We start from the raw sequence: 12271 nt of genomic DNA on the forward strand, positions 1-12271 counted from the left end.
AGCAGCCTCTGATTAAATTAGCATCGCTAACCTCTGAGCTATTCATCGGCGCCGTTCGGCTGAACAAACAGAACTTCCTGAGACGGGCCGGACGCTTTACATCTGTCGGCCCGATGTGTTAGCGTGCGCTAAGTGTTAGGGTGGCGTTTGGTCACTTAGCCAAGCTAACGAGGGACAAACGAGCCGACGGCGGCGCCGCCGCTTGGATCGGCAGACGGGTCCAAACCTGTCGGTTCTGAGGCAGGAGGGAGGACATCGGATCAGAACCCACCTCGTGTTCGCTCCGCCGCGCCGAAGAACGCCGTTCCCATCCTGGGCGGGGCGCCGGCTGACCCCGGTTGGCGGGGCGTGACCTCCAGTGACCTCCTGGACGAGACCCGGCTCGACTCCCTCTCCACTGGGGGGGGGGGCAGAAGTCGGGATAAGAACCACGTTCCAACATTCCGGCGCCGCCGATCCATAAAGGAGACACTTATTTTTCACACCCCGGGAGATAAAGCGACCCGGACAGGAGGAGCAGAAACGGAGCGCCGCCGCGTCCACTCCTGCTTCCTGTGTAATGGAATAAAAAGACGTCTGGAGCAGATAAGCGGCGCGGGGGCCCCCGGGGGCCGGCCGTTGCCGCCCCCGCCGGCCGGCGCGGGGCAGAGTGATGACCCTGGAGCGGCGGGATTTATCTCCCGAACGCCGGCGAAGGAGCGGCGCTTTGGAAATTACAGCAAACTGTAAACAAATTTGTCATCCGGACGCAGCAGGAAGTCACAGCGGAACCGGCCAATCGCAGCCCGGCGCCAGGCGACCTCTGCTTCAAGGTCGTCGTCTACACGTGCGACCGCGAGACGAATCGAACGCACCTTTGTCCAGCGATCGCTCCGGGGCCCGGGGTTTCTTCCGGACCACCGACAGAACCACGGTCCGACCCGTCCTCTTCATCACCTCCAGAACCTCCTGATTGGTCAGACCGTGGAGGCTGACGCCGTCCAGCTGTGGAGAAGATGGGGGTTGGGGGGGCGGAGTCAAAACAGGAAGTGTGCTGAGACACCTGAGATATTAGGGGGCGGAGCTCTTACGGCGATGAGGCGGTCGTGGATGCGGATGTTCCCGCTCTGGTCCGCCGCGCTGCCGGGAACCACGTGTTTGACGAAGACGCCGACGGCGTCTGGGCGGGGCGAGAGACACACACACACACATATGTTGAGAGAGAGAGAGCGCGCGCCGCCGTTGGCCCCGCCTTCTTTGGCCCCGCCTACCTTGGCTCGTCAGAGGGTTCTGTCCGACGATGGAGATGCCCAGACTCTGGCCGTCCTTCTTCGCCAGCGGAACCTCGTGGATCTCGTAGCCCTCCAGGTTGGGCTGGAATCAAACACACCCGGAAGTGGACTCACCGGATCCGGATCGATCCGGTTCCGGTTTGATCCGGTCCCGGGTCGTCCCGATTGTGAATATTTCATTTGTTTTAAACTTACCGTCTTGCTGAGGCGGCGTTGGGCGGGGACTTCCGGCGGTCGCGGGGGTAAGGAGGAGACGGGGGCGGAGTCTGGAGGAGGCGGCGGCAGGGGCGGGGCCTTCTGCCCGCGGGGGCTCCTGGCGATCAGCATGGTCACGTGACTCCCGCAGCCCTGCAGCACCTTGACGACCTGGTCGCTGGTGAGGCCGCTGGTGGGCGTGGCCCCAATCCGCAGGATGTGGTCGCCGGTGCGGAGACGGCCGTCCTGGTTGGAGGTGGAGCGGGAGAGACGGTCACCATAGAAACAGACGTAAGAAACGCAACCTGATTGGATGATTCAACTTCGGTTCTGACTCGCAAACGGAACCGTCCGCTTCTCACCTTGTCGGCCACGCTGTTGGGGACGAGCGTCCGGACGACCACGCCGCTCGTCTTCCCGCCCACGATGCCGAAGCCCAGACCCGAGCCGTCGTTCAGCAGCTGGATCTCCTCCACGTGGTCCCACTGGTCCTGAAAGGAGACGCGCGTTCAGACACGGTGGGAACCGGCTCAAACCGGTTCAGACCCGACCGATTCATAATCAGCGGTCGTTTCCGCCGCTGCCGGCGCCTCCTGGAGGTCGTTTGTCCTGAGGTGAAAGGTCGTTACCGTGGACCTCGAAGGTAATTACCGGCGCTGATCGACGAGCGCCAGAAGCTTCCGGCGCCGCTCTCATTACGGCCCGAGCTGATAGAACGGCGGCGGCGGTGGGAGGATCCGTTACCGCCGGCGGGTTAATGGGATCAGAACCCAGAACCCTTATCAGCTGCTCTGGAGGCGCTGAGGATTAATCGGACCTGAGCGGAACCAGAGGCCACAGCGTTAGCGGCTAGCATGGAATAACGTACGAGAAGCAGGGGAGGATCTGGATCCGGATCAGGATCCGGATCCAGATCCACCAGAACTCAATCGTTGACGGTCATTTTTGATTTTTAATCAGAATTTTATACGAGCGGCGATGTGGATCCCTGGAGACAGGGGGGGGGTGACCTCGTTTTGAAATGGGACGGGACCGAACAAAAGCGGGGAGGCTTGGAATGCGGGATGCGACCCAGATCCAAGGGTGGGGGGTGGAGGGGAGTCACGGAACAAGAGGGGCAGTGTGATCCAACCCCCCCCCAAAATGGGACCCGATCCACAGTTCTGGGACGTCGGGCTCCGACAGGCGTCCATTGTTCCCCCTCTTCAGAGACGGGTCAGCGGTTCTGGACCACATGGATTTGTTTTGTGACATCACTTCCTGTCATCGGCGTCCATTGATCACGCCCCTCGCAGAGGCTCCGCCCCTACCCGTCAGGAGAGCTACGCCGCTATCGTTCGCACGTCTGTAGACTTCCTCACCGTGTTGATGGCGGCAGCGGGTTGCGGCGCTGCGCTGGGCGGGCGGTCCCTGGCCACCACTAGCTCCACCCTCTCGCCGGGCTGCTGCAGGAGGCTCAGGGCCTGCTGCTGGCTGATCCCGGGCTCCAGCGCCATGTTGTTGATCACCAGGATCTGGTCCCGCTCCTGGAGACGCCCGTCCCTGCAGCCGTGACATCGCACCAGTCAGAGACCACAGACCACAGATGTAGCTGCTCTAGCATTAGCAGCCAAGTCCGCACCTCTGTGGTGGGAAGCTACATGCTAAGCTACAGAGAGGCTGCTCAATGCTAAAATAGCAGTGATTGTTGTTTATGTCTTTTTTTGTTTTAATTCACTGTCCTATCCCAACTGGCATAGGGCGTGAGGCGGGGGACACCCCGGGTATGACGCCAGTGCACCGCGGAGCCACACACAAAGACATACAAACATGCACACACACTCCTACGGGCAATCTGGGACCGGCCAATCAACCTGAAGCGCATGCTTTTGGAGGCGGGAGGAAGCCGGAGAACCCGGTGAGAACCCACGCAGACACGGGGAGAGCATGCGAACTCCGCACAGAATGGGGCTCGGACCCGGGTCCGCCATGTTGTGAGGCGACAGCGCTAACCACTGCGCCACCGTGCCGCCCCCTTTTCAAATTATGTTTTAGCAAGAAGGACAAGCCTGTGTTGTTTTAGCAATGTGCTAAAAATGCTACTCACAAGTGAGACATTAATACGGTGGCTAGTAGCAGCTAGCAGCAGCTAGTAGCAGCTAGTAGAAGCTAATAGCAGCTAGTAGCAGCTAATAGCAGCGGCTCGTTGCAGCTCGTAGCAGCTATTAGCGCCTAGTAGCAGCTAGTAGCAGCTAATAGCGGCTATCAGCAGATAGTAGCAGCTAGTAACAGCTAATAGCGGCTAGCAGCAGCTAGCAGCAAACTCCAAGAAGTGACGTCCAGGCTAGCCGTACCGCCTGAGCATATCAACAAATAAGCTACAGGGATGCTAAATGATTGTTGTCGTGTTGTTGTTTACTTGTTTGTTGCTATGTTTACGTTACGTTGTGTTGACAATGTTTCCGGTGTCGTAAATGAACGTGTTGTACAGAACGGTTTTGTGGTGACGTGTGCGTCTGTTAGCAGTGTTAGCTTATCACGAACCACCACGATGTAAAAGTAACAGAGCTGTTTAAGATGCTAAGCTAAAAGATGGGATATCATGCTAACAACGTGCTAACGGTGTGCTAACCTGTGGGCGATGCCTCCAGGCTGGATGTGCTTGACGAACACGCCCTGGCTGCTACTTCCTGTCGGATGGAGGCCGACGACGCTGAAGCCCAGCCCACCGGCGAGGGGGCGGGTCAGCTCGACCCGCTCCGTGGGACGGCCCTGCGGACGCACCAATGTGAGGGGCGGAGCTACAGGTGTGTTTCTGCGTTCCAGCTGTGGCTCCACCCACCTTGGCGGCATCCAGGATCCATTTCTGCTGGAGGTCAGACGAGGGCGGGGTCTGCTGGACGGGCGGAGACGAGCCATTGGTCAGGATGGAGGAGGAGGCGGTCAGAGTGGGCGGGGCCGAGCTGGTGGCGGGATTGACAGCGCTCATGATCAGCTGACCCTTCTTGGAGAAACTGACGTCACTGCGAGCTTCAGGAGGCATAGAGCTGAGCTGAGGAGGAGGAAGAGGAGGAAGAGCAAGAAGCTGTTGACGGTTTAAAACAAATTGGACAAAAAAATCAACACGCCTGAGAGGAAGAAGAGAGGAAGAGGAGGGCGTGGCCGACAGAGGGTGGGGGGGTGGATGGGCACGCCCCCTTCAGGTGCCGTATGAACGACCTTTACTCTCACACTGTGGAAACGGATCCACGCCGCTCCATCAACACAGGGGACACGCCGTTACTCACGCCGACACCACATATTAATGCGTGATAGATCCAGAGTGGGGGGGTCTGGGGGTAAAAAAGGGGAGGAGTCCCGGGTTCTGCAGACGCTCTGACCTTCGCAGCACTTAGAATATGAGGCGGTCGGTTCTGGCCATTATCTTAATTTGGCTGCAGGTTGTTTATCGTGAAGCCCGGCACCGGCCCGGCTGGAGGGGAATACAGATGGAGTGGGCCGGGTCACGCCGGGCCGCTCGCACCTGATAGGCCGTCAGCGCCTGGGCGGAGCTACGTGTCGGATCATATGGGGACAGCCCGGTCTAGTCAGTCCTGACCCCGCCCACCGGTTCTGACGTTCTGTCCCAGAATCCGCCTCCAACAGCCCAGCAGAGAGCAGGTTCTGCCTTGTAGTTTTCTGGATCCTTGGTTCTGGACCTCTAGTTCTGCTCTCGAGTTTTCTTTCACTCCGGTTCTTGTTTCTAGATTTCTGGTTCTGGTTTATAGTGTTCTGTATCCCTGAATCTGGATATCTGGTTCCAGATTTTCTAGAGAGCTGGGTTTGTTTGTTTTTTTAGTTTCTGGATCTCTAGTTTTTTGAATCTCTGAGTCCGTTTCATAGTTTTCAGGATCTCTGGTTCTGGTTTTTCTAGTTTCAGGATCCCTGGATCTGGATATCTAGGTCTTGTTCTATAGTTTTCTAGATATGTGGTTCAGATTTCTAGTTTTCTGGATCTCTGGTTCTAGACCAGCTGCTCACCTGCTGCTTGAGCTGCTTGATGGAGTGCTGCAGGGTCAGAATGTGGTTGAACAGCGGACTCTGCAGCGTCTCCCTCAGGTTCCCCATGGTGGCGCTGTGGGTCCACTCCTCCTTCTGGGCCAGTTTGTTCTGGAGCCGCTCCAGAGCTCCCAGAACCTGCTGCTGCTCCGCTGAGGACGGACAAAGCAGGTTCTGGTGACAAAGAATCAACAATCCGTGACGTGTGTAGGGTTCACCTGAGAGGATTTACCTGCCGGGACGTTTTCAAACATGGTGGCCCGTCGGTGTCGGTCCGTCGCTCTAGAACAGGAGACACAGAACAGAGAAGTTCACCTCGGGTCAGAACCATGGCTAAAGTTCTCTGGAACTGATTCCATCATGAGAACCGGTGTGAGTCTCATTGCTCCAGAACAACTGGACCAAAATGATCCGCTGATACCAGAATCTAAACTGAGGAACTGATCCGATCCATTAGAACTACGATTTTGGACCATCCAGAACCACCTGGTCCAATAAAAAAACGGGAAACAGAACCCGTTCCTGGACCGCCGCATCTGACAGACGTTTGAGGGAGCTGGTTCTGGTCCATTCTGTACTGATTCCACCCACGTGTGAACAGTCCACCTGTGCTTGAAAAGCTCACCTGTGCGTGAACGGTTCACCTGTGGGTGAACGGTTCACCTGTGGGTGAACGGTTCACCTGTGGGTGAACGGTTCACCTGTGTGTGAACGGTTCACCTGTGGGTGAACGGTTCACCTGTGGGTGAACGGTTCACCTGTGTGTGAACGGTTCACCTGTGTGTGAACGGTTCACTTGGTTCACCTGAACGCATCTACCTTCCTAAAATCGCAGCGCTGGTCTGAGATCAGGCTTCTCGTGTTGCGTTCAGGTGCCTGAGCGGCTCGTTATCAGCTGTTTGCTCAGCAGCTGCTGGTGTGTTTACTGACCCACAGGAAAACCGGGACTCTCACCTGCTTTATCAGCACAAACAGGTGGAAAAACAACCTGGCTCACATTCCCCCACCCCCGCATCACACACAGGAGGGAGGGGGCTCACCTGTGAGCTCACCTGAGAAAACAGGAAGCGAAACTCAACGCCCTGGAGAGGGGAGGGGGCGAAACCAGCTGTAGAAACTAATCGATAATCCATCGATCGAGCGTCAAAAGTTCGTTCGAGTCGTGACCGTGAAAGCGGCTCAATCTGACCCGATGTCAGGGGGTTCAACCCGCAGCAGGTGCATCAAAGTTGGAAAAAAAAAAGGGAATAAAACTCCTCAAACCCACCGAGACTCGTTCAAACACACGTTAACAAACCGGAAACCACACGGAGGTCCATTTCTCCGTGATTTTATGAACGTTACCGGAGCTCCAACCGGAAAGTTTCTCCTCCATCAGCGTAGCGCTGCGTTCTGGGGGCTAGCCGCTAGCATGCTAAGATAGCCAAATAAATGCGGTTTTAAGAACTCCTGAGCCCCGAATTCATCGCGGGTAAACAGTCGGATGTTGTCGCTGCCGGTCCGTCAGTTTTCCTGAGTTAACACGCAGTTTAAACCAGTTTAAAAGTCACGGAAAACTCACATGAACTGGATCCACTTCGGCACCAGTGTCGCTTTAATGCTGCCTTTAAGAGCCGTCGGAAATACTAATTACATCTGAAACGACTTTCACATCCGTTAACAGAAATCACTGAAAGTAGACAACAAAATAGTAGAAAACACATTATATAATAAATATGGGAAAGGGATAGAGTGAGATTTGTTTATTAAGGGAGGGAGATTTTTTTAAATAGTTTTATCTTACCCATTATTAAATATAATTTCATTCATTCACCGTCTAAACCCGCTGTCACGCGTCATTACACGTCGTATATCATGTACTGTATTCACCAAGATTTTGGTGCTTTTTCATTCTAAACTTGACATTTTGACATTTTATTGTGTTTCTAAAACGTGATATAGATTGAATCTAGTCTTTAAATTGCATTTTTATTACATATCCATTACGTGTTTTAAACTATATGTATCAGAGTAAACTCCGTAGGTAAAATCCGACTCTCTCTCATCGTCTCTCGCTGCGACGAAGCCACATTTTCCCCGAACAGCCCTGAACGCATCGTCCTGTCACGTGACCGTCAGACATGGCGCCCTCCCGGAGTCTGCTGGTTTGTTTACGCTCCGGGATGTGGAGCCTCGCGCTCTACAGCCTGCTGTCCCACCTGAGGCTCGCGCTGGCTGATGACGTGTTGAGCTGCAGCAACCTGACGCTCGGTCAATATCCTTTCACGAGGCTTTACCGACCGGACGCCGGTTAACGGGCGAGGACGGGAGCTAGCGTTAGCCGCAGCTAGCAGCTAGCAGCTAGCAGCTAGCTCACCGTTTGTGGCTCCAGTCAGAACAGATCCGAGTATCGAACCTTGTTGTTGTCTGGAGTTCAGTTCTAATCAGTAATAGATATATCGATCTACGCTCATGCGTCACGTGCGCCGTCAGATCGACACGTTCTTTTCAACCCGGAAGTGTTACGACTGTTAAAATGACGTCAGCACCCGCGGAGGAACGGAACCGTGACCGGTTGTCTTCCTCTGTGGCGGCGGCGGTCGTCGGTTCGATTCCGTTTTGGGCTCCTTTACTCTCCTCACGTATCTCTGCAAGGATCCCAGGATCGATGACGTCACCCAGGAGCCCGAGAACTGCAGCCAGATGAGGGCGTGGGGTGAGTGATGACGTCACGAACCACCTGGTCGCGTCAGGCCGGCGGCGGCGAACACCACGTGACGTTAGATTAGTACCAACCACTGCTGAAGGTGTGTGTGTGTGTGTGTGTGTGTGTGTGTGTGTGTGTGTGTGTGTGTGTGTGTCAGTGGAGTGTCTCCCGGCTCCAAACATCACCTGTCGGCTCTCCAACGGGACGGAGTTCCGGTTCAGCGGCGACGAGGTGGGCTTCAGCAAACCCATCCCTTGTAGGAACGTGTGAGTATTCTGACTCGTTCTGATCGATCGATCGATTGATTGATTGATTGATCGCTAACAGTTGTTTACTTTCTGTCAGGAGTGGGTATTCCTATAAGGTGGCCGTGGCTCTCTCTCTGTTCCTGGGCTGGCTGGGGGCGGACCGGTTCTACCTGGGATATCCCGCTCTAGGTAACACACTCACACACACACACACACACACATATATACCACACAGACCCCGCCAGGATGGGAGGACGTTGCCATGACGATCAGTCACGTTTTAGACTGCAAATATCTGCAAATTTTTAAAACAAATTCCGTTTCCATGGTTACCCTGATGCTGAAGTTTGAGAGGACAGAAGCGTGGAGGCGGGGCTCTGCCGGGCGGTGAGCCAATCACCATCAGTAAACGCTGTTATTGACCGTTGATCTGATTTGTGGAGCCCCCTAGTGGACGTTGGGGGTCCCGCAGCATACATCATCCGTCCAACCATCCAACTTCCTCCTGGAGCCGCAGGAAGTGGGCGGAGTCCATACGAGCGTTGGTCACTGACCACAAACAATAGTACTGATTAACACAACAAGGATGAGTTCTTATCAGAACACCGGGCTGCATCTGCATCCAAACAAAGAGAGTGTGTGTGTGCGTGTGTGTGTGTGTGTGCGCGTGTGCGCGCGTGCGTGTGAGTGATGGAGGACCGACACCTGGGCTGATTTGGCACAGGTTGTCCCGGAAACCACTTTGATTAAAAAATCATTTAACGTTTGGAGGAGAGATTATTTATGAGTTGTGTTAGCCCCGCCCACAGGAGGAAGACTAGTAAAAAACACCTGAAGAAGAAGAGACTAGTTTAGCACGTGAGCTAATGACGTTAGCACCTGACTGAACTTGCTTCTCAGTGATTGGTGGCTGGCTGGCTGTGGGCGGGGCTTGTTCTCACTCCGGTCCTTCTGTCTCTTAGGGCTCCTGAAGTTCTGCACCGTTGGATTCTGTGGAATCGGAACGCTGATCGATTTCATCCTGATCGCCATGCAGGTGAGGGGGCATCGGATCCAATCGGATTAAAGCATCACTGTCCTTTGATTGGCTAGTTCTGTGATGGGGGCGGGGCTAACCAACTGTCTCCTGTCTCAGATTGTGGGTCCAGCGGACGGATCCGACTACATTGTGGATTATTACGGCGCCCGGCTGACCCGCCTCTCCATCACCAACCAGACCTACAGGAAGCCTCACCTGTCGCTCTGAGCCCGCCCACCAGGACACGCCCTCACAGGTGCATCTGGCATCTGATTGGCTCCTCTTCCTCCTGCTGACAGATTTCCTCACACGCTGGACCGTTTAATTTAAAATGATTTGATGTTATTCTATTTTTAACGTTTGTCTTTGTAAATAAAGTTTTTCTGTGTCGGTCACCTCAGCTGATCAAGTTCTGATTTCACCGTAATCATCATCATCAATCACACTGGTCCACCTGTTCCCAGTCCGGTTAGAACTGGTGATGTCATCACCAGCTGATGATGTCATCATCTGGATCTGGTCTCAGATGGTTCTGATCAGGATCCAGAACAGAATTACCAGACAAGTAACGACCAATCAGCTGATTCTAGGGGCGTGGCTTATGATGACATGATGAGTGTTTAGAGACGTTAAGTGAGTCTGGAGGAGTGTGTGTGTGTGTGTGTGTGTGTGTGTGTATGTGTGTTTAGAGTTGGCAGCCATGTGTTTTTCATCAAAATTCAATTATACTGCACTACGCTCCATGAGACACCCCCCCCCCCACACACACATATAACCCCCCCCCCACACACACACACATATAACCCCCCCCCCCCCACACACACACCCCACACACACACCCTGTTGTGTTTTAGATCATTAAACAACTGGTTCATCAACAGACTGCGTTTACATCATCACCTCTGGGCTCAGATCAGAACCAGTTCTGGTCCAGAAACAGATGTAGAGCTCCTCAGTATGAACACAACCTGGACCTGGACCTGGACCTGGACCTGGACCTGGACCTCCAGTTCAACTCATCGCTGACACAGCAGCCAATCACGGGCCACCCTCTTGCACCAGCTGATACCTGGTGCAGTGCTCTGCGCCGCCTGGTGGACACCAGAGTAAGTGCAGCTCCTCGTTCAGCTGAGGATGCTGATTGGTTGAAACCAAACGGTTTAGCATGTGGCGTCATGTGACAAAACATGACAACGCACACACACACACACACACACACACACACACACACACACACACACACACACACACACACACACACAACATAAGGAGCACAGAAGGCATGAAATTACAGTTGTGTCAGTCGGAACGGAGCGACGGAAGAATCAGCGATAAAACAGCTTCACCACAAACCTTCAGCTGTGTGTGTGTGTGTGTGTGTGTGTATTTGTGTGTATGTGTGTTTTCAACTAATGTCTCCAAAAAAATCCACCACATCACAACTTTTGTTGTTAAAATAGCCCTTGACTGCCAAGCGTGTTCATCCACAGAGGAAACTAGTCCCCACAGAATCCACCTGTCCAATGAAAACAGGTGCAGCAGGTGTGGCCTGCTCTGACCCCGCCTCTTTTAACGCTCAAACTGACTTCTCTCAGCTAAAGCAGCTAACGTTAGCTACCATAGCTCGTGTTAGCTACCATAGCCCGTGTTAGCTAATGCTAGCTTAAGTCTTCCATCATGGTTCATGTGAGATCACGTTAGCTACCGTACTGTTAGCTGGTGTTAGCTACGATATCTAACAAGATAATTACTATTAATGCCAGCTATCGGTGCTAACACATGCTAACACAGGTGTTCACAGATCATGTTTTCTTACGGGGTGACGTCATGATGAGTGTGACCTGAAGCTCCTCCCCTAAGGGATGAGACTGGAAAGCTGAGCCAATCAGAGGAGGGAATAGAGGATTGGGGGGGCAGGATGGGGGCGGGGCAGAGAGGAGGAAGAAGTGAGAGGCAAGAGGAGAGATGACATGATGTAATAAGAGAGGAGGAGGAGGAGGAGGAGGAGGAGGAGGAAGAGGAGCCCCTGACCTGTCAGAGTAAATGTCTGGTCTTCAGGGAGATAAAATCATATTTAAACATCAAACGCTTCGATCCATCCTGACCAGATGTCTGTTTGAGGAACCTTGATGGAGGAGGAGGAGGAGGAGGAGGAGGAAGAGGAGGAAGAGGAGGAGGAAGAGGAGGATCATCAGCCCTTCATCATCAAACTCCTCCCGATGGTCTCTGGTCTCACCTCCACAGATATTCATCACATGACTGAACAAACGCTCAACTCAAAGGGGCGGGTCCAGGAAACCTGCTGACCTCATGTCTCTTTACACGACTCATCAGCTAACAGCTAGCATTAGCTAAAACAGCTAACAAAAAATGTCTAAATTTTCATTGTCTTTTTTTTTTCCTTCAAAACTTTGAAACAAAAACAAAAAAAATCTTTTCTTTTGTATCGGCGATCCCGTGTTTTGTTGTTTAGCATTAGCATAGACTGTGCTAATTCCATTTGAATGCTTGTGGGCAGCGTCTCTCCTCAGGTGTGATCGATCAGCTGATCAATGTTCACGCGTCGATCGGTAAACACCGCAGAGAACACGCGTGTGATCCGTTGTGTCCTGCTAGTCTGGATTTTATTATCGCCGTCAAAAACTCTTCTATTGATCAACAACACACACACACACACAAAATACACACCTGCTGGAAACCTGCTCTCATTGGCTGCGTCCGGCGGTGGGTGTGGTATCGATCGGAAACACCAGCATCAATTAATGCGACTTCACACTGAGCCTGGAGCTCATCGCTATTCACGGCGGGGAACGCTCTCACACCACAGCGACTCTTT

The 12271-nt window shown here is 53.6% G+C and overlaps 2 protein-coding genes across 8 annotated transcripts in view; one reads left to right on the forward strand and one right to left on the reverse strand.

The window, feature by feature from the left end:
* patj (PATJ crumbs cell polarity complex component) overlaps nt 1–7454 on the reverse strand; it is a 34726-nt gene extending 27272 nt beyond the window's left edge. For 6 of the 7 annotated variants that reach the window (XM_068319847.1, XM_068319844.1, XM_068319846.1 and 3 more), the window contains exons 1-12: nt 7045–7454; nt 5716–5765; nt 5466–5635; nt 4288–4497; nt 4078–4217; nt 2828–3008; nt 1829–1957; nt 1467–1712; nt 1251–1353; nt 1071–1159; nt 855–984; nt 272–397 (exon numbers count right to left, since the gene is read on the reverse strand). In XM_068319847.1, the coding sequence (XP_068175948.1) occupies nt 272–397; nt 855–984; nt 1071–1159; nt 1251–1353; nt 1467–1712; nt 1829–1957; nt 2828–3008; nt 4078–4217; nt 4288–4497; nt 5466–5635; nt 5716–5737 (1546 nt within the window). In that variant the 5' untranslated portion in view covers nt 5738–5765; nt 7045–7454. Of the gene's footprint in view, nt 1–271; nt 398–854; nt 985–1070; nt 1160–1250; nt 1354–1466; nt 1713–1828; nt 1958–2827; nt 3009–4077; nt 4218–4287; nt 4498–5465; nt 5636–5715; nt 5766–6535; nt 6975–7044 lie in introns of those variants that run through there. The other variant, XM_068319842.1, reaches the window with a different exon arrangement.
* Nucleotides 7455–7569: 115 nt separating this feature from the next.
* tm2d1 (TM2 domain containing 1) lies at nt 7570–9835 on the forward strand. The gene is made up of 6 exons (XM_068319859.1): nt 7570–7737; nt 8105–8178; nt 8327–8435; nt 8515–8606; nt 9380–9453; nt 9553–9835. The coding sequence occupies exons 1-6, from the start codon at nt 7604–7606 to the stop codon at nt 9661–9663; spliced, it is 594 nt and encodes a 197-aa protein (XP_068175960.1). The 5' UTR covers nt 7570–7603; the 3' UTR covers nt 9664–9835.
* Nucleotides 9836–12271: the final 2436 nt, after the last annotated feature.

Source organism: Antennarius striatus, chromosome 7 (genome assembly GCF_040054535.1).
Source record: "Antennarius striatus isolate MH-2024 chromosome 7, ASM4005453v1, whole genome shotgun sequence".
NCBI classification, from domain to species: Eukaryota; Metazoa; Chordata; class Actinopteri; order Lophiiformes; family Antennariidae; genus Antennarius; species Antennarius striatus.